Below are 21,773 nucleotides of genomic sequence, written 5' to 3' on the forward strand. Positions count from 1 at the left end.
CGGGCGCCGGCTGCGGGGCGCGCGGCCGAGGCCAGTGCCAGCGGGGCGGGGCGGGCGCGGCGGAGGCGGAGGAAGAGGGAGCGGGATCCCTAGGAGGCCCGGCGCCGCCATGGAACTGGGCCCGGAGCCCCCGCACCGCCGCCGCCTGCTCTTCGCCTGCAGCCCCCCGCCGCACCGCAGCCCGTCGTGAAGGCGCTGTTTGGCACGCCAGCCGCCGGGGCCTGTCGCCTGTCACCAACCTGACGGTCACCATGGACCAGCTGCAGGGACTGGGCAGGTGAGGAGGGGCCGAGGAGCGGTGCCGCAGGCGTTTGACCTCCCAGACGGCTCTCGGGTAGATCAGGCCAGAAAACCGGCCGCGAGGGTAGCGCTTGCCTCTCTGCCGCTCGGGGGCGGCCCCACCGACGGGGGCCCGCCCTGTGCACCCTCCGCCCGGGCGGAATGTTGGGCGGGAGAGGCCGTTCGGACCCTCCGGGGCCGCCCTCAGCCCCGAGACGGGCCGGGTAGGGGGTGGGGTATGCCTGGGCTCCCCACCTTCGCCACCCCTTTTTAGATTGCCCTGTGCTCTTCTGTCCTTACCTCACGAAGCTCTTTGAAATCTGCCACCACGGGGAAAAACAGGCCCTCCTAGTCGCTCACTTCTATCCTTTTCAGAACCACCTCGTAGTTATCTTAGCTTTCTGTGAGTTCTGTTTCCTTCTCAGCCAAGGGACGTGGCGTTTTCTTTGCTTGCGTTTGCGGAAATCGTCGCAATCCCTCGCCTCGTGCATATTCCTGCTGTGTCCCCCCCAACACACCCAGCCCCATGCTTTCCTAAGACCAGGTCTTTTAACTCAGCTTTCCACTCCTAAAATTTTCCTGCACTTTTTCCTTATTAAAAAAATGCATCCCACCGTTTTTTTTTTTTTTTGTAAAGCTGGTTTCTCATCAGTCTTGGACGTCCCATTTTCTAAAGAAGCACATGTCTTTTCCAATCTCTGAAAAGCAGGAACTTGTCCTGTTCATTCCGGCTCCTAGCTCAGTACCTAGAACACATGCTCTCATTTCAGGAAGTAGTCCAATAGTCATTGTCCTCCTCCTATCTGCAGTGTGACCAATGCCAACCTACTCTTTTCTCATGTCCTTTTATACGTAAGTGCCAACTGGGTGTTCTGGGTGGCCTAAGTGTTTTGTGGTGTGGCCTAGAAGTAATGATGGTTCATGGCAGTATGGCAACTTGCCCTGTCATGGGCTATCTCCTGTGAGTTGCTTTTCTTGGTTTCAGTGAATATGAACAACCCATAGAGGTGAAAAACAGCAGTCTGCAGAGAATGGGCTCCTCCGAATCAACTGATTCAGGTATTCTTTTAGTCTTTTATCATGTGTCTGCCTTGTGGGGAGCAGTGCTTGGAATTTGCTAGAACATGTGCTTTCACCTAGAAACTCAGTTTGGTGAGTGAAGGTAGCAAGCAGAAGTCTGGCATTGAGTGACAGACACCTGTTAGGACAGTACAAAGGAGCCCCGGTGGCAGTTTATGACGAGGAAACTGTGAAGTGGCCGCAAGGAGGTGGTTTATGCTTGGTCTTGAAGATGAGTAGTAGTATGAAATTAACCATTCCACTCTTTAAGTGGCATTCGGGAAATATTATTGGTTAAAATTCTGCGTCAAGTTATTGGAAGTATAATGAAATTATTTCAGTGAGCCTGCTCTGGAGAAACTGCCAGTACATCTTATTCTAACCATAAGTTCATGTTAATTTCCCTGGTGGCTCAGTGTTAAAGAATTTGCCTGCTAGCGCAGGAGATGTGGGTTCAATCCCTGGGTTGGGAAGATTCCCCTGGAGAAGAAAATGGCAACCCATTCCAATATTCTTGCCTGGAAAATCCCATGGACAGAGGACCCTGGTGGGCTGTAGTTCATGGGGTTGCAAAAGAATCAGACACGACTTAACCACTAAACAACAACAAAGTTCGTGTTGGGGCAAGGTTTATTTGCACAGATGCTTTAGAGTAAAGAACTGCAAGAGCAAAAGTCTTAAGATGTAAGCTTCTTAAGAACCAGGGATAGGATTGTCATCTGTGGCAGTGTGGCAAGGAAGAGTGTCATGCCAAGAGCACTAACACCTAACTTCTTGTATGATTATTTAGACATAATATGGAGGACATAATTGTGGAGGAAAGGTGTGTGCTAGGCAGGCCCTGATGGCTCTGGGCCATGCTGAGCAGCATCTCCTTTATTCTATTGCCTTTGAGTTGAGCACCTCACTTGGTGTTATCTTGTTGAAGGCAATAAATGCTTGCTTGTCAAAGGACATAATAATATTTTCCAACCCCCTGAATTATGTACATGATCTGACAGGATATGAAATATTTGAAATAAAAAACTATTCCAGAAAACAAATACTTGTCCTTTCCATAGTTGGAACTCACAGAAAGTTAGCCTGGGTAACCTCTAACTGAATTAATAATCATGATTTAAGATCTTTTTTTTTTTTTTTTGAAGTGTAGTTGATTTACAGTGTTGTGTTAGATTTTGGTGTACAGCAAAGTGGTTTAGTTATACATATATAGTTCTTTTTTATTGTAGGTTATTCCAAGATATCGAATATAGTCACCAGTGCTATGTAGTAGAACCTTGTTGTTTTATCTATTTTATATATAGTAGTAGTATCCCCCGCACTGTCCCCTTTACCCTTTGGTAACCTTAAGTTTATTTTCTACTCTGTGAGTCTGCTTCTGTTTTGTAAATAAGTCATGAGGTTTGGTTAAATTCTGTCTCCTCATAGCCTATTATCCAAGATGGTGTTCGCAAGGAGGAAAGCATGAGTAGATATACTATGAAAATGTTTAGACTTGTGCAAATATGAAGTTTTGGCAATCATGGAGATTCAGCTTCAATTCTGGCAAAAGTCCAAGCCATGAACCTTTGTTGACTGCATTAAAGAAACAGTACTAGTAGTTTTATGTACTTATTTTAATGAATAAGTTGTGTTACAGTTACAGTTCAGTCGCTCAGTCATGTCCGACTCTTTGTGACTCCATGGACTGCGGCACGCCAGGCCCCCCTGTCCATCACCAGCTCCGGGAGTTTACTCAAACTCATGTCCATTGAGTCGGTGATGCCATCCAGCCATCTCATCCTCTGTCATCCCCTTCTCCTGCCTTCAGTCTTTACCAGCATCAGTGTCTTTTCCAATGACTCAGTTATTGCATCAGGTAGCCAAAGTATTGGAGTTTCAGCTTTAGCATCAGTCCTTCCAATGAATATTCAGGACTGATCTCCTTTAGGATGGACTGGTTGGATCTCCTTGCAGTCCAAGGGACTCTCAAGAGTCTTCTTCGACACCACAGTTCAAAACCATCAATTCTTCGGCACTCAGTTTTCTTTATAGTCCAATTCTTACATCCATATATGACTACTGGAAAAAAAGCATAGCTTTGACTAGATGGACCTTTGTTGGCAAAGTAATGTCTCTGCTTTTTAATATGTTGTCTAGGTTGGTCATAACTTTTTTCTTCCAAGGAGCAAGAATCTTTTAATTTCATGGCTGCAGTCACCATCTGCAGTGATTTTGAAGCCCAAAACAATAAAGTCTGAGGTGTTTTTTTTTTTTTTTTTTTCCCCCCACACACAGGCTTCTGTCTGGATTCTCCTGGGCCCTTGGATAGTAAAGAAAAGTATGTATTCACTGCCTTTAAATGTTTGTGCTTAGAAAAATAATTTTTCGAATGAAATAATTCATGCTCTGGACTGAAGCTCTGGATGTAGTGGTCCTGATTAAGACTCCTGGATCCTATAAAGTCTGGTATCTTTTGAGATGAGTAGTTTGTGTCAGCAGTTTTTCAGAACTTCCCTTCCTTTATTTTAGCTGTAATTTTGGGGTTCTGTTCTAATATCACTCAAACCCTTGCTCTGTCTCCTGACATCATTGTCCTAAGAGAACTTTGTTTTTTTTTTGTTTGTTTTGCCTCCCTTGTAGGATCTCAGTTTCCCAACCAGGGATTGAACCCAACCAACCCATGGCAGTAAAAGCCTGGAATACTAACCCCTAGAAAACCAGGGAACTCCCTAGAAGGTGTATATTTTAAGAGATGATCTGGGCTTTTTTCACTAGAAGCCCAGTTATGGGGCTGCTTGTGAAAACATAACAGCTTCAGAAATCTATTCTTCCATCTTGCCTAAAACAGGAATATGTTTGATGTTCCCCTCACCCCATCAAACAGTAGTTTAGACACTATGCATCTACTAATATGAATACCACTTTCCTTGCTCGATTCTCATGATTTACTTTCTGATTTCATTGCAGCCTTGAAAATCCCATGAGGAGAATAAATTCCCTACCGGTAAGTTAGTTCCCTTGTTTCTTTTGAGCTAATAACTGTTATCTGCCCCTTATCTACCAGTAACCTTGATCATAAACCTTAATTTAGACAGACTGCTTTTCCTTACTTTGTCTCATAAACATTCAAAACATTCTACCTAAAGCAGCTTCAATAATGGTTGCCTCTTGAGGGCTTTTCCAACCAGGAAGGGGGTTCTTTTTATGCAAATGATGTTATTTGGGGGTTGATTTGGTACCTGAGTCCTTGCAGAGAGGGCTGTGTAGATCTTGTGAAGTTAGGTGTAAAGCCATAGAGTCCTAGTCACGTTGACTGGTTACCCACTGCACTGTGAGGAGCTAAGCCTCCCTAACCTACCATCACCATTTTTTTTTCCCTTTTACAACTGAGGTTCCATTCCATTTTCATTGATGTACCCTAATTCCTTTTTTCACTTTGACAGCAGAAGCTCTTGGGGTGTAGCCCAGCTCTGAAGAGGAGCCATTCTGATTCTCTTGACCATGATGTCTTTCAGCTGATTGACCAGGATGAGAACAAGGAAAATGTGAGTGCAGCATTAACCTGCTCGCCTAGGGGCAGAGCTCATACCCACAAGTGGCTGATGGAGAAGTAGCAGGGCTATCTTCTGGGAGACTCAACCTTTATCAAAGTCATGATGGTATTTGGAGTCAGAGAAACCTGGATTGGAATCCTACTGCTTGCTAGCTGTGACCTTAGCTGTTTTTTTAGGCTTCTATGTTTAAATAGGAGTAGCACTCCCTTGTAGGACTGTTGTTGGAATTAAATGAGATAATATAGAAAAGCATTTAAAATGGTTCCTGGCAGGTAGGAGTTGCTCAAAAGGTGGCTCTTAGGGGGAATTACATCCAAGTACACTTTATGTGGAAGGGTCTGGGCAGGCCTTCCTTGCCTCTTTGTGCTGACCGTGGGATGAGTAAAAAGTTTAGGAAAAGGCTTCTTGACAGTGTTTTCAAGAACAAAGCCAACAAATCCCAGGGAATCTCAGGGTAGCTGAAATGGTAGCTTAGAGGGTGAGTTGCAGTTAGGCAGCCAAAAGCCCAGGAATACCCTGGCCTGGGTTCTCTCAAACCTGCCAGGGTGCTGTGCACAGGGCAGAGTTCAGTGAATCAGCTCAACTTTCCCTGTCTTCTTTCTTACTGTATTTCCATGCCTGTTTTCTCCCTTTCTTCATCCTCCACTGCAATGCTACAACGCATACTTAGAATCTTCTGGACTTATTACTTACAGAACCTACTGCTTCCATGAACTTTCCTAATGATTCCTTTGGCAACAGGATGCCCTGAGGGAGGTAAAGAAAGAACAATTGAGTTCCTGTCTTGAGTGCTTGGAACACTAAGTCTGCCTCTGTGTAGTGCTTTTAACCAGAGTCCAAAGCTATTATTACACTATTGCCTGGTCTCTTTCCCACACTCCCCATCCCCTTACCCCCAGCTTGGCTTCTCCCAGGGTTGCCTGCTTATGGCTTCATTTTGAAGGGGAAATAGCGTACGTAGGTTAAAGAGCTCTTGCTCTGGAGTTGTCCCGTCTGGGAAGCCAGACCTTAGGCACATCACTTAACCTACAGGCCTAGTTGCCTCATCTGTAAAATGGGGATGATTGGGTGGATAGATGAGCTCATGCACTGAAAGTACTTAGTGTGTGTGGGCAAGTAAATCCTCTGATACTACCTGTGCTTGACAAGTTCTTAAGTGGATATTTTAGGGAGGGGGAATTATGAGTGTTTCTAAACTTTTAAGTAAAATGAAATCATACAGTATGTGTTCTATCACTTCTGGCTTTCACTCATCAATATGTGAGATTCATCCATGTTGTTGAATAAACTAAAAGGATCTTTTTTTCCCCAGTTTTATTGAGAAATAATTGACATATATCACTATAAATTTAAGGCATACAGCATGATGGTTTGATTTACATATATTGTGAAATGATTACAGTAGGTTCAGCTAACATCCATCTTCTCATATTGATAGATACAATAGAAGAAAAAGAAAGGAAAGGGGAAATTGTCTCCTTGTGATGAGAACTCTTAGCATTTGCTATCTTATCCTGCAGCAGTGTTAGCTACAGTTATGTTGCCATTAGTTTTTTTCTTCATTGCTTTTACTATGGAAAACAATAACATTAAATGTTTTCCACTTAATTGTCTCTTATTGGTAGGAAGAAAATGGAAAATATAAAGTCCTCAAATACAAGTCTAGACTGAAAAGTTTCAATTCCTGTTCAATTATATTGAAATGAAATTGCTTTAGACTTCAGAAAAAAAATTTTTAGTTGAAGTATAATTGACAGAAAGCTGTTGATTTAGTTTGTTGTTGTTGTTGATTTACTTTTATTTTTTTATTTTTTGTTGATTTACTGTTAACTCTGTCTTGTGTACCTGGCAAATACTCATGTGTTTGTTAGAAAATAAAGTGTTTGTGGTGAAAGAAAAAAGTTCTGTTATTAGAAGTTAGCTTTTGTCTGTGGCCATGCTACCCTGTACGTGCTCGATGTCATCTGGTCTCAGAAGCTAAGCAAGGTCAGACCTGGTTAGTACTTGGATTAGAGAAGTTAGCTTTTGACAGAATCTTTAAAATACTTGTTTTACTTTATTTTTTGTTCTGCTGGGTCTTCGTTGCCGCGTGCGGGCTTTCTAGCTGCAGCAGGTGGGGGCTTCTCACTGAGGGGGCTTCTCCTGTGGTGCAGCACGGGCTCTGGGCTTGTGGGCTTCAGTAGTTGCAGCTCGTGGGGTCTAGAGCGCAGGCTCAGTAGATGTGGCGCACGGCACAACTTTGTTGCTCCGTGGTATGTGGAATCTTCCCAGACTGGAGGGCCCATGTCCCCTGCATTGGCAGGCCGGATTCTTATCCACTGCAACACCAAAGAAGTCCTGAAATTCTTAAGTACACAGATCCATTGAATTAGATGAGACATGGGTGTGGAGACAGGTGATTAGTACCCGCTCTCTTGCCTGCCTTCCAGAGCTATAGCTGAGACCCTAGGGCTGGTTTTCACAGACAGTGGATGATGTCTCATGCATACTGTCTTGCAGCAAGTCTTTGAGTTTAAGAAGCCAATAAGACCTGCATCTCGAGGCTGCCTACATGTTCACGGACTGGAGGAGGGTAAAGATGTCTTCACACAGAGGCAGAACTCCGCCCCAGCTCGGATGGTATGTGCTTTTGTACTCCTGGGAGTTCCTGATGGGAAGATAAAAGCCTCCGCAATCTGGAGTTAAAGACCCTGCAACAGCTCTAGCTGTCTTTACCTTGACTTTGTCTTTTGAAACTCACATGTTTTGAGACTCACATGTTCGGTGTTTCTGCTGTGTCTGGAGAGCAGACAGGCAGAAGCAGGGTGAGAGGTGGTGTGTTTGAAATACTGGACTCGAGCAAAGCATATTTGACCTTGTCAATCCTGGGTCATTCTTCTGAATTTGTGTATGGTGGGATTATCTGTCCTACTGAAAACTTGCTTTCTGAGTGCTGAGAGGTACTTCCCAGAGTGATTTTTTTGGAGCGAGCGCATGATTTCTACCAAACTCGGTTTATTAAGAACTATTAGGTATTCCGGTGAACCCATTGCCTACAAGGCTATTTGACTGTATTTGTCCCAGGATTGTTTGTCAGAGATGGTCATTACTTCCCGATTTCCTACTGGTGATCTGACGGTGGTGGACTAGAGAGGCCCAACTTGAGCAAAATGACCATGTTTGGTTTCCACATTTTCCCAGGAACTTGTATCTGAAAATACAGCTTTCCATTCTGGCTTAGGGCCTGAGGTTCGGGTTCAGCCAGAAAAGAGGCTACTCAGTAAACTTGAGGGTCACTTGAGGATTAATGCATTCACACCCCACCCCAAAGAGATTTACTGTTATAGAAGAGGAAAAAAACCTATCTCTGGACTTTTTTACTATCTTTGAAAAGTACCTAGAAAAGAATTCATTATTAACAGTGTTTGTCTCTAGATGGTAGATTTTTGAATGGATTTTATAAATTTTCTATATTAAATACATATTTTAAGATTTTTATAATTTTATGTATTCACTTTTCACTGTGCTGGGTATTTGCTGCTGGTCAGGCTTTTCTCTAGTTTCGGAGAGTGAGGGTGGTTCTTCATGGCAGTGTGCGGGCTTGTCATTGCGGTGGCTTCTTTTCTTGTAGACAGAGATCGTGTCTGTCAGTCACACGGGCTTCAGTAATTGGTATGTGGGCTCAGTAGTCGCAGTTCCCAGGCTCTAAAGCACAGGCTCACTAGTTGTGGCATATGGGCTTAGTTGCTCCAAGGCATGTGGGATCTTCCTGGATCAGGGATTGAACCTGTGTCTCCTGCAGGTGAATTCTTTACCACTGAAACACCAGGGAAGCCCTGTAAATCATTTTATAATGGGAGTTTTACTGAAAAAACAAGATAGGATTGCCTAATGAGATATACTCTATTTTGACTCCAGGAATGGTTTCTCCTAGGGAGAGTATAATGGGCAGAAAAGCTTGGACTTTGCAGTCAAACGAGTGAGCGGTGTAATCTTGGTAACCTCTCTTAAGCATTGGTTTCCTGATTTGTTAAATAAAAATGGAAAATAGAGGATTAACTACCTTTAGTGTGTTGTGAGGCTTAAATGGAATTATACATAAAAGGTTATATCCCAGTCTGAAAACAGGGGTTCCTTCATAGCTCAGTCAGTAAAGAGTCTGCCTGCAATGCAGGAGACCTGGGTTCGATTCCTGGATTGGGAAGATCCCCTGGAGAAGGAAATGGCAACCCACTGCAGTATTCTTGCCTGGAGAATCCCATGGACAGAGGAGCCTGGCAGGCTACAGTCTATGGGGTCACAAGAGTTGGACACGACTTAGCAAATAAGCACACAGCAGCACACCCAGTGTCTGGCACAAGTAATTCCTCAGTTAAAACTGAGCAACTGTCATTTAAATGCGAGTCTAAAGAACAAGGATGGATTTTCTAAAACTTTCTCGACTTTATATCCCTCTGTCAGAACTGGAGTTACAAAAACATTTCTCTAGTCTGTTTTGTGGTCTCCACAGGGACTTGGTATCTTCTCACCCCTCCTCATTTTAGCAGATTATCATCTGTCACTATCCTCATGCTGATCCCTGTTCACCAGTAATAATCCTCAGAAAAATCAAGCCTTGCCCTTCATTGGAGGCTAGCCCCAGATCCCACCATGAGGTGAATTGCTCCTGGGGAGAGTTCTTTGTGAAGGCTACTTGGCCTGACTTGACTCAGAACTGTGTGTGGATATCAGTTCATTTATAATCTTAGGTCTTATTTTCCTTTGATTTGTAGCTGCTAAAACTTCTTAAAACGAATATGGTATATTTTCCTCATAAAAACTAGTAACCCATTCAGAGAAATCAAAGCTGATTATTAACAAGCCATGAATTCTGTCTTTTAGCTTTCCTCAAATGAAAGAGATGGCAATGAACCAGGGAATTCCATTCCTTTTATGCCCCAGTCACCTGTGACTCCCACTTTGTCTGATGAGGATGATGGCTTCATGGATCTTCTTGATGGAGACAATTTGAAGGTATGGTGTGAGTGTGTGCTTTCTGATCCATTTTTACTAACTTTCCCTGGAGAGCCGTCATCTGAAAAAGAACAGTGATCCCCCAACCGACTGATACTTTTTAAGGTTTCATTTACTTATTTAATTCATTTTTGGCTGTATGTGTTCTTTGTTGCGGCACCTGGGCTTTCTCTAGTTGCAGTGAGCTGGGACGACTATTCCGTTGCGGTGCGCGGGCTTCTCACTGTGGTGGCTTCTCTTGTGGAGCACAGGCTCTAGGCGCATGGATTTCAGTAGTTGCGGCTCTTGGGCTCCAGAGCACGAGCTCTGTAGTTGTGGTCCACAGGCTCAACTGCTCCACAGCATGTGGAGTCTTCCCAGGCCAGCGGTTGAACCTGTGTCCCTTGCATTGCAAGGAGGATTCTTAACCACTGGACCACCAGGGGAAGCCGTGGCTGATGCTTTTATTCATCTGTTGGGAACTTATTGAGACTCTGCTTCTAGCCTGATTAAATTCTATGGAGGTGTTCCAAAGAAAACACTGATGTGATCCTTCCTCCCCTGCAGGAGCTGACAATCTTTTTTTTTTTTTCCTGGAAGGAATGAATCAGGGACTGAAAGAATAGCTGCCATGTGATGTAAAGCTGAGGAGACCAGTGGCTCCTCATGGCCCCTCAGGGGCATTCCCTTAGCTGTGCTCAGATAGCATCACTCTTACTCTCTTGACCTTAAAATGTTGTGGAGAGGGGAGGCATTAACCCTTAGAAGACTTCCTATTCACGCCTTTCTGGTATTCTGCAAGAAGAAATCTAACACATTTTAACTAATGTTGTTTCTAATGGACCTTTGGACCTTTATGACACAGTTTTTCTTTGTTTAGAATGATGAAGAGACCCCATCCTGCATGGCCAGCCTCTGGACAGCTCCCCTTGTCATGAGAAGAACTAGTAACCTAGTAAGTTCCAGTGTGTCTGGAGGGAGTGACAGGAATCTAAATTGTTTCTTTTGAGATTCTGCGTTTGAGCCTATGGGCCTGTTTGACTGGTCACTAGTGTTTCCTGGTGTTGATGTATGCTGTTTTTTCAAGGGTGTTTTGTTTTGTTTTAATACCCACCTACTTGTGTAGACTACAGACATCTGTTTCCATCAGGCACACTTTCAAAGGCTGTGCCTTTACATACATCCTCATGTATGTAAACATCCAGGGAAAGTGAGCTCTTATCATAGTACACATACAGTTACACACTCTTAGGTATATGTATAGACGCTGAATACATCTTTAATTCATGCCCCTGAACTATAAATGTGGAACAAATGAACTATTACAGTCTTGAAGCCACTTACACATTTTAGTAGATTAATGTGCAAAGCTTTGAGAGATTAGACCACCCCAATAAAATGGTATGACCAGATTTACTAAGTCCTTTTGAAAGATAACATTATTAATATATACAGTGTGAGAATGCTTAGAAAATGGCTTTCAGTTTTATAAGTTGGATGTAAAAACCATGAAACAGTATGTGTAGGCCCTTCATAACAGTGGAGTTTCACAAACATAGTAGACTCATCATAAGGGCCAGGGGCTGAGTCAGAACTGGGGTTTCTGCCCTTGAAGAGCTTACAAGTCCTCTGAGACCTTACTGAAAGCAGTAGACCCTCTTTCCAAAAATGCTTCCAGCTCTTCTAGGTTAAAAACAAACAGACCAAAAAAAACCTGTAATCTTGCTTTTCTGAATAACATCCTATTAAAATGAACTTCAGAAAAAATAAGTGGAAAACCCTTGGTCTCTGGGACACGTTTGCTGCAAACTATCAGGGACATTTCAAAAGAAGAGGCGACACTGAAATGTTAGTATCAGCTGGAAAGGGAGCTTCACGGAGGGAGAGGGGCACAGGGTGTGTAGAAGGAAAAGCCCAGCCAGAGAACACTGAGTTGTGAACGGGCTGAGATGAGTTTAGATTGCTGAAGTCAGACTGTCTCTACCACTACTCAGGTTGGCTGCTCTCAAACCCCGAGAAAGTAGTCCTCAAAAGTAGTACTATAGCACATCTTCCTATATTTCCTTTGGCTTTGTAAGTCTTGAATTTAAAATGCTCTGGTACAGTCCAGAAAGAAAAACAGCCAAGCAGAGAGAATGACTTCTAAATAGTTTTGAAGGCACCCCTGCCCACTGCAAACTCAAACTCAACTCTGTTTTATGCCCTTAACTGGCTCTAATATATAGTATAATCCAGCTGCCTCATACCTTTCTGGATTTAGAGGGGCTGTTAAAACCTATTCAAGCTGCTCGAGCAAGGTACAAATAATAAAGTAGAGGGGAAGAGGAAGCCAGAAGTGTGGCCCTGGCTGAAAGGTAACACTTGCTGGGGACTATCAGGAACCCTTTGACTCTTGACCCTGTGCAGAAGGTAGGCTTTTCAGGGCATAGGTAGTCTTCCTCATTTGTATCCAGTGTCAGGTTTTGAACATGTTCAGTGAACACCAGGGTCTCAGTGTCTTCTGTGTGCCAAGGACTAGATAAATGGACAGTGTCTGTTTCCTAATTTAGGATGTGTGCTAAGTCCCTTTGGTCGTGTCCAACTCTGCGACCCTGTGGACTGTAGGCCACCAGGTTCCGCTGTCCATGAGATTCTCTAGGCAAGAATACTAGATGGAGTGTGTTGCCATGCTCTCCTCCAGAGGATCTTCCTGACCCAGAGATCGAACCCCAGTTTCTTGTCTCCTGCGTTGGCAGACAGGTTCTTTACCGCTAGCACCACCTGGGAAGCCCAATTTAGAATGGCTTGATCTTAAACCATCCCCGGAAGTCCTTGGTCTGTCCTCTTTACCATTCAAATCAATGTATTTTAATGAAACACGAGTCTCTTTTTTTCCCCAAAGGGCAATCGCTGCAAGCTGTTTGACTCCCCTTCAGCGTCGTGTAGCTCTACCATCCGGTCAATGTTGAAAAGACCAGACCGATCACTAGAGGAGTCCCCAGGTGGAAGCAGGAAGCGGAGGAAAAGCGTGGCTGGGGCCAGTCCGGAAGAGGCAGCTAGTCCAGAGAAGCCCCAGGAGGTTAGTTCTGCAGCTTCTTTTTCACTCAGAGATGTTGTATCTGTCAGTTCTAAAATGTGTGTTTGGTTCTTTTTCTTTGCTGAGACTGGCTGTTTTTATTTTTCATTTGTTTCAGTCTTGTTCAGAATTGCCTGTTGAAGCATTTTTATGATGGCTACTTTAAAATCCTTGTCAGGTAGTTCCAGCATCTGTGTCTGGTGTGGCTTCCTGTTGATTGTCTTTTCCTATTCAGGTTGAGATTTTTCCTGCTTCTTGATATGACGAGATTTTTTTTCAGTTGTATCTGTGTACTTTGGATATTATGAGGCTGTGTAACTGCTGTTTAGTAGTACTCCGATACTGCAGGAAAAGGGGGACGGAAGTTCAGCCTCCCTTGATGTGCCACTTAGGTAGGTCAGACCTCATGGCTGCTGGGCAGGAGTGGGAAGTTCAAGCTCCCTTCTAGACCTCCACCAACACCCCGCAGTGAGGCTGAGATTGGGGCACTTAATTACAGCTGGGCAAGGGTGGGAGTCTAAGCTCCCCACTTGCTGTTGTGTCCTGGAGTAGGGCCATAGCTTTTTTCCCTTGGTTGGGTTTTTTTTTTCTTGTGTCCTGACCTATTTAGGACTACTTTAGGTTTGTCTCACAACATTGATTATAGTGTTTTTTGTTGTCACTTAGTATTTTAGTTCATTTCTCTGTGATGAGAACTCAAGATGTATTCTTAACTACTTTCATATACAGCATACATCCGTCCTAACTATAGTCATCATGTTGTACATTACATCCCTGGTACTTGTCTCATAACTGGAAGTTGTACATTTTGATTACGTTCATCCGGCCCTCTCCTCCATTGCTTACCTCTGGTAACCCCACAAATCTGATCTCCTTTTCTATGAGTTTGATTTTTGTTTTGATGGTTGTGGTAGTGGTTAGCATTGTGTGTTTTCCGTTTTTTCATTCCCTGTACAAGTGATGTCATATACTTATTTGTCTTTCTCTGTCTGACTGACTTCAATTTCACTTAGCGTAATGCCCTCAAGGTCCATCCATGTTGCTGCAAATAGCAGGATTTCCTTCTTTTTGTATGGCTGAATAATAATCCATTGTGTGAATGTGTATCCCAGCTTCCTCATGCATTCGTCTGTCAGCGAACACTTTTTTCCATGTCCTGGCTATTATAAATAATGCTGCTGTAATGTGAGTGCAGATATCTCTTGACATAGTGTTTTCATTTCCTTCGAATATGTTCCCAGAAGTGGTATTGCTAGATCATATGTTTTGTTTTCAACTTTTTAAGGTACGTCCATACTGTTTTCCATAGCAGCCATCCCACTTTACAGCCCCACCAATACTGTACAAGTGTTCCCTTGTCTTCACATCCTTATCAACACTTGTTTCTTGTCTTTTGTTTTTTTGGCCACTCCATGGATTTGGGGGATCTTAGTTTCCTTGCCAGGGATTGAACTCAGGCCCTAGGCAGTAAAAGTGTGGAATCCTAACAGTGGACCACCAGGGAATTGCTCTTGTCTTTTTTTTTTTTTTTTTTTAAGTGATTCATTTTATAATTAGGTTTTTTATTTTTTTTCCTTGTTTGGCTGTGCTGGGTCTTCGTTGCTGCTCAGACTTTTTTAGTTGCAGTGAGCAGGGGCTAATCTACAGTTGTGTGTGGACTTCTCATCATGGTGGCTTCTCGTTGCAGAGCACAGGCTCTAGGGCCCTCGGGCTTCAGTAGGTGCAGCTCCCGGGCTCTAGAGCACAGGCTCGGTAGTTGTGGCACGCAGACTTAGTTGCTCCAAGGCACGTGAGATCTTCCCGGATTGGGGGTCGCACCCACATCTCCTGCATTGACAGGCGGATTCTTACCACTGAGCACCAGAGAAGCCCCATCTTGTCTTTTTAATGACAGTCTTTCTTATAGACATGAGGTGATATCTCATTGTAGTCTGGATATTGATCATCCTTTCATGTCCCTGTTGGCCATGTGTGTACCTTTGGGAAAATGTCTATTCAGATCCTTTTCTGTTTTTAAAACTGGTTTATTTGGGAGGTTTTTTGTTTCTTTTGGTGGGGGGGTTATTAAGTTGTATGGATTCCTTACATTTTGGATATTAACCCCTTACCAGATAATGTGGTTTTCAGATTTTTTTTCCAATTCTGTATGTAGGTTATCTTTTCATTTTGTTGATCATTTCTTTTAATGGATAGAAGCTTTTTAGTTTGATTTGCTTGCTTGTACCTTAGGTGTCAGATCCAAAAAATTGCCAAGACCCACATCAAGGAACTTTTTTCCTGTGTTTTCTTCTAGGAGTTTAACAGTTTCCTGTCTCAAATTTAAGTCTTTACTCCATCTTGAGTTATTGTGAACAATGTAAGATAGGGGCCTAATTTTCATTCTTTCACATGTGACTATTCCATTTGCCTGGCACCATTTATTGAAAAGACTTATCTTGTCTTCATCCAGCATTCTAGCTGATGGTATCTGTGCTGTTTCTCTTCTAAACATGCGCTTTCATTTTTCCTGTGGACTCCGTGTCCTGGGCTAGGCATGTGTTTAGCTTTAGTAGACACTGTCATATAACTTTCCAAAATGTTTGTCCAGTCAACCCTCTGTATCTGGGGTCTCCCTTCAACTGACTTTGGAACCCATGGCTACTGAGCACCACTGAGCACCAGCTGTACTGGGTGCCATTCCATATAAGCATCCTCAGGCCTCCTAAAATCAATTTCAGGGATACCAAGGGCCAGCTGTACTCACAACAGTGTGAGAGTCCAGTATCTGGTGGTGTCCATCCCTTTACTTTTACCCGTTCTGGGGAGTGTGTAGCATGGGCATGTGCGTGCTCAGGTTGTATCCAACTCTTTTTGACCCTCTTGACTGTAACCCGCCAGCTCCATTGGATTTTCCAGGCAAGAATACTGCAGTGGGTTGCCATTTCCTCCTCCAAGGGATCTTCTTAACCCAGGGATCGAACCTGTGTCTCCTGCATTGCAGGCAGGTTCTTTACCACTTGAGCCATCAAAGGGAACCCTGTGTAGTATCTTTTTTACATTTCTCTGATAGTCATTTTTCTAGATTTTCCGATTACCCAACCACCTTTCTAGCCCATATTTCTATTGGGTTATCTCTTGTGAGAATGCTTTATATATTAAGAGATGAATCTTTTATTGAGATGAATTATTTATCTGCCCACTCTGGCTTGCCTGTTCTTACCTCATCTTGTTGTTTTGATTAACAGAATTTCTTGATTTCTTTAAAACATGTTTTAATTTACCAGTCTTTTTATGTTTAGTGCTTTTTGTGTACTGTTTAAGATATCTCGACTTCTCCATAATTAGCCCTTTTGACATGCTCTTTGAAATATGAGCACTTCCTTGTTACTAATGACAAGGTGTTCCAGGTTTATCTTGTACATTTCTTGTCCCAGCCTGGATTCAGTCAGAAAGCTCTGGTTTCAGTAAATACATGTTATGGTACTGCATGATCTGTAGCTGGTTGAATTGGAGATGCGGAATGGTGGCCCTAACCTCTGTGTTCAGGGGTCAACTGTAGTATTTAGGGAACACATTGACAAAGGGGTACGTACTGTACCCCTGGAGCGTCTCAGTGGGTAGAGCTGAGAAATACTTTTTGTAGACTTAAAACTAATTTTAATCTTCCATTTTTAAAAAGGAGAAAGCCTTTATTCTAAAGCCTGGTCTCATTCTCAACCTTTGGTTTGTTACAGATTCTACATCATCAGTCTTTATCCCTAGCATCTTCCCCAAAAGGGACCATTGAGAACATTTTGGATAATGACCCAAGGGACCTTATAGGAGACTTCTCCAAGGTAACTGCAAGCAGAACTGCATCATGATGCAGGACGGGGGAGGTACCTAACACCCCCTCCAGCCTTGCTCCCCTGAAGTGGCTCCTGGGTTATGTAGCCTCCCTTCCAACCCCCACCGAGGGGACACAGTTTGAAATTTAAAAAAAAAAAAAGGAACATTCATAATCTGGTATACCTCCATTTCTTGGGGACTGTAGACCTTACTGGTGCTGATCAGAGGTTTCACGTAGGGAGCCTGGACACCAACCCAAAACCAGTCTTTCTGGGAACAGTGCTACAGAAGAGTGTAAAGAAGCAGCAATGAAACTCTAGCCTTGCTGTATATGTCTGTATGTCAAAAGGTCCTCTTAGGGGACTTCCCTGGTGGTCCAGCAGCTGAGATTCCATGCTCCCAACGCAGGGGGCCTGGGTCCAATCCCTGGTCAGGGAACTAGATCCCACACACCACAATAAAAAAATTCTGCATGCCAAAGATTGAAGATTCTGTGTGCCAAAACTAAGTCTGTGCAGCTAAATTAATTAATTAATTAATTAATTAATTTTTTAAAAAAGAAAGTCATCTTAGAATGTCCCAGATGAAGACTAAATTTCTCCCTTGTCCAGAGGAGCATGGTCCTTGTGGGAAAATGCCCCCAGGGAGGTCCAGAGGAAGGTCTGCTGATGGCCTGGTACAGATTATCCACCTTTGTGCTGTGGTCAAATGTGACACCTTCCTGTGTCAGTAGTAACTTGTTTAGCCATGTGTAACTTGAAGGTCCCCAGACCAGTCTTTTACATATTAATGTAGCTAACATCTACTGAAACACTTACTATGTGTAAGGCAAAGATTCCAAAGCAAGACACAGTTCCTTCCCTCAAGACACTTAACATGTGGTAAGACATGCCACGTGGACATGTACCACCTGGTAATTGAAGTAAACATCAGGGCAGTGTAAGCATTAGACTAAGAAATAAAAGAGTTATGTCAACTGGGTGATTGGGGAAGCTCTGGGGCTGGGCTAGACATTTCAGCCAGGTAGGAGAGATAAGTGGGAAGACAGGACTTCCCTAGGGGTCCAGCGGTTAAGACTGCACTTCTAACACTAGGGACACGGGTTCAATCCCTGGTCTGAGAGCTAAGGTCCCACATGCCAGCATGGCCAAAAAAAATAGAAGACAGTTCTAGTCTGAAGGGAAGAGCAGGCCAAGACCTGGGTGTGGTGTGTCCTCGCTGGTAAAAGCTTGCATCTGAATTGAAGCTATTGGTTGGTTGTTGAAATGACCCCACACATGACCACAGGGTTGGGTGAGCACTAGACTCTGCCAGTCACTCTCGTAATTGCTGGTGTGCCCATCTTCCCCCCTCAAGGCTGGGTGGGTCTCACTTATTCCACCTCCAGCGTCTGCTCCAGCGCCATGCTGCAAAAGTCAGGTGCTCAGTAAACAGTGAAGTCATTCCTCGCTGTGTCCTTTTTAAGTGGTGAGCGCAGTCTGGCTGCTGACATGAGGGTTCCTGACAAAAGCAGGCGATAAAGGAATTCACCTGAGATGTCTGGATTCAGGTCTGGCTTGCTTGCTGGCTGACTTTGGGCAAGGGGCCTAGTTTTGACATCTACAAATGGGGATAATGTGCCTCATAGGGCCATATGAATATTCAGTCTTAGGATATTAATGAAGTGCTTACACAAATAACGAGTACGTTCTATTAGATTCATGTTTGTTTGTTTGTTTAAGCTGACTTTTACCAGGAAGGCAAGCACTATAAATGTTGCCTTTATAAGCTTTCAGATTTGCTAAGTATTTCTTTCTCTTATTAAGGGTTACCTCTTTCATACCGTTGCTGGAAAGCATCAGGATTTAAAATACATCTCTCCAGAAATTGTAAGTTATCCTTTGGGGATCTGCCACCCATGCGATACTGGGATCTAGTCATTCCTGGCAGCCAGAGGTGACTCTCCTTGGCTCTTTCTCCACAGATTACATCTGTTTTGAATGGCAAGTTTGCCAACCTCATTAAAGAGTTTGTCATCATCGACTGCCGATACCCATATGAATATGAGGGAGGCCACATCAAGGTATAGATTCTGGGGGCTTGTGGGTAAGCTCTGCTACTGTGGGAGGCATAGCAGGAGCCCTATAGACAGTATCTGTGATTTATTTTTATTTTTAAAGGAGGGGGTGATACCTGGCTGCTTGTTACAATGCTCACATGCTGCTTATGAGAATTGTAAAAAGAGGCAGTGGGTGTAAAAGGCATTTGATTCCTGGTGCGCTGAAAGAATGCTCCCTGGTGTGCACTAATCATACAGCAAACCGCGCCCTGTTTTGTCCCCCACGCCATCACTGTCGGGGATTTCGAGGTGGTACCCACTGACTTCTATGCCTGGGCATGAACCTGTGAGGAGAAGCCAGTCTTTGGCAACATGGGCCAGGCCTAGTGATGCCTCTTACGTTTATAGTTGAGTTAAGCTGTCTGGTGAAGTGGGTGTTGGAACAGTTCATGTGTAACTTGCCCAGGAAGAAAGCCATTGGGTTGAAATACATTGTGTGTGTGTGTTAAGTTGCTTCATTGTGTCCGACTCTGTGACCTCTGCATGAGGGGAGCCTAGCCCGCCAGGCTCCTCTGTCCATGGAATTCTCCAGGCAAGAATACTGGAGTGGGTTGCCATGCCCTCCTCCAGGGGACCTTCCCAACCCAGGGATTGAACCCATGTTTCTTACGTCTCCTGCATTGGCAGGCGGGTTCTTTACTATTAGTGCCACCTGGGAAGCCCGTTGAAATACACTAAGAGGTAATTTAAAGACAGTGTTTGGGTCTGCCACTCTCTGAAAGTCCCTACATTGACAAATGCCACTCATACAGCGCACAGGCATAACAGAATCTTGAGGCACCCATATGAAGACCAGTCTCCAAGAATCATTAGCGCCAGCGTGAGACCTAAGCCTCTGGTGTCTTCACAGGGTGCAGTGAACTTGCACATGGAAGAGGAGGTTGAAGAGTTCTTACTCAAGAAGCCTATCGTACCTACGGATGGCAAGCGTGTTATCGTGGTGTTCCACTGCGAGTTCTCTTCTGAGCGCGGCCCTCGCATGTGAGTGGGCTGAGTATCGTTCATGTGTAACAGATGTTTCTTAAATCCTTACCTGTTGAGCAGTCAGTTGATTTCATGAACTGCTTCCTGGAGTGTAGTTCTAGGCTCGACCCAATGGTTGCACCACGGCCGTTGTTAAGGGCTTAGAAGGGCTCTGTGGCCTCCTCAGTCCAGCCTATTACTCTGGTGTTCCCTCTGCAGCATGCCCCAGGGATCGGGCATCTGCTTCATCACCCCTACTCCTCAGTGAGTCCTGGCCACTGCTGGGCTCGGCCCATCGTTCAGCCTGCCTTTATATTGAATTGAACTCTGGCTCTTTCGGTTCCCCCACTGCCCCTAGCTCTGCTTGTGGGGCTGCTGATCTCAGGTGACATCCTTTAGGGACAGTGTGGTGACTCCTTATGCAAATGCCAGGAAAGCGTGATGTCTTCTCAGCAAAACTTAACATGATGCTTTCAAACACTTGTCAAATCCATGTTCTCACAGAAGGGGGTTATGTTACTTTCAGGTTATTGCCACACTAGAGGTGAAAAGAACTGCGCCGCCTGCCCCCACTAATACACAAGCTTTTATGACCAAGGCCCTATTATAGTTTACTACAGAGATAAATTTTATACCAAAATAAGTGGAAGTATAACTACAATAAAGCATCACTTCAGATTTAAAATAATCGGTGGTGGTGGTGGCAGAGAGGACGCTGGGTGGGAATCAAGACACTGTTTAACTTGGAAAGTGGGGAGGAGGTTGTCCGCCTTCCAAGACAAGGCCTTGGAACTGGCTGTGAGCAGGGTTCCTGAGGGTCGCGGGTGGCAGAGGAAATCACATCTGGGCTCTGTTTGCAGGAGTGCAGGTCAAGCTGGGGAGATGTGTAAGGAGCACCGCTTTGACCATGCACAGCTAATCAGACTCTGGCTCTGCTTCCCCTTTACAGGTGCCGATACGTGAGAGAGAGGGATCGGCTCGGTAATGAGTACCCCAAACTCCACTACCCAGAGCTGTATGTCCTGAAGGGCGGATACAAGGAGTTCTTCCTGAAATGCCAGGTGAGATGGACTCTCTGGAGGGCACAGGCCACCCGTCACCACCCCCTAGTTGGTGGTCATGGCTGTTTCCTACCCAGGGTCTGGGGGTTTGCCCTGAGCACAGAAGGGGCCTAGAACCAACCCCCACCCCACCCCAGCAGAGCCTTGTGGCTCCCGGCAGGGAGGGAGCAGGAGTGTGCGTGGGAGGCCACTGTTCCCAGATCTTGTCCTGTCTTCCTGCCAGTCTCACTGCGAGCCCCCCAGTTACCGGCCCATGCACCACGAGGACTTTAAAGAAGACCTGAAGAAATTCCGCACCAAGAGCCGGACCTGGGCCGGGGAGAAGAGCAAGAGGGAGATGTACAGCCGCCTGAAGAAGCTCTGAGGGCCTTGCGGCCAGGCGGCGGCAGCCTCCCCGCCCTCCCCACTCCCCTCTTTGCTGCAGAGAAACTTGAGCAAAGGGGCCAGCGGCGCGGCACTTGGAGAGAAGGGCGGAACACTTGGAGAGAAGGGCGGAGGCTTCCACGTCTTAAACCTACCTCCCACCCTCCCGAGGTTGGAGCCCAGAGCTTCCCGCCGCCTCTCCGTCCTTGGAAGACATCCTTCTTCAGCAGGGCGCTCAGCCAAGGCTGTCACATGCCGCAGCAGGGTTCCGAGCAGCAGTCAGGGCTTTCTGCCTCCTCCTCCCCCATGGTTGGATGGGCCCCCTGCGGCCTCGCTGGGCACTGGCCTTGTCTCCTGAGGGGAGAGACGGAGAGAAGACTGCCAGACGCTGCTGGCCAGACACCAAAGACGGCCCGGGAAGCACAGGTCTTTGTGGGCTAGCCCACATCATTAATTTATTCAACTTCACCAATCACTTTCTTTTCTTTCTTTTTTTTTAAAAAAAAAACCAACTCCTGGAGACTTTTATTTAATTGCTTCTTTCAGTTAGAATACTGCCATCCTGGGTAGGATTTTATCAT

General features: G+C 44.9%; 1 protein-coding gene across 1 annotated transcript; it reads left to right on the forward strand.

Moving 5' to 3' along the window:
- Positions 1-59: 59 nt before the first annotated feature.
- On the forward strand, positions 60-21,690 carry CDC25A (cell division cycle 25A). The gene is given in 17 exon segments (XM_010862339.1): positions 60-170; positions 173-214; positions 217-277; positions 1,265-1,338; positions 3,616-3,658; positions 4,288-4,324; positions 4,764-4,865; positions 7,374-7,493; positions 9,735-9,866; positions 10,726-10,800; positions 12,727-12,903; positions 16,614-16,715; positions 18,513-18,575; positions 18,671-18,769; positions 19,656-19,786; positions 20,718-20,829; positions 21,053-21,690. Coding segments are annotated over 17 exon segments (1,572 nt in total). The 5' UTR covers positions 60-109; the 3' UTR covers positions 21,194-21,690.
- Positions 21,691-21,773: the final 83 nt, after the last annotated feature.

This window comes from Bison bison, unplaced genomic scaffold (genome assembly GCF_000754665.1).
Source record: "Bison bison bison isolate TAMUID 2011002044 unplaced genomic scaffold, Bison_UMD1.0 scf7180017864482, whole genome shotgun sequence".
Classification (NCBI taxonomy): Eukaryota; Metazoa; Chordata; class Mammalia; order Artiodactyla; family Bovidae; genus Bison; species Bison bison.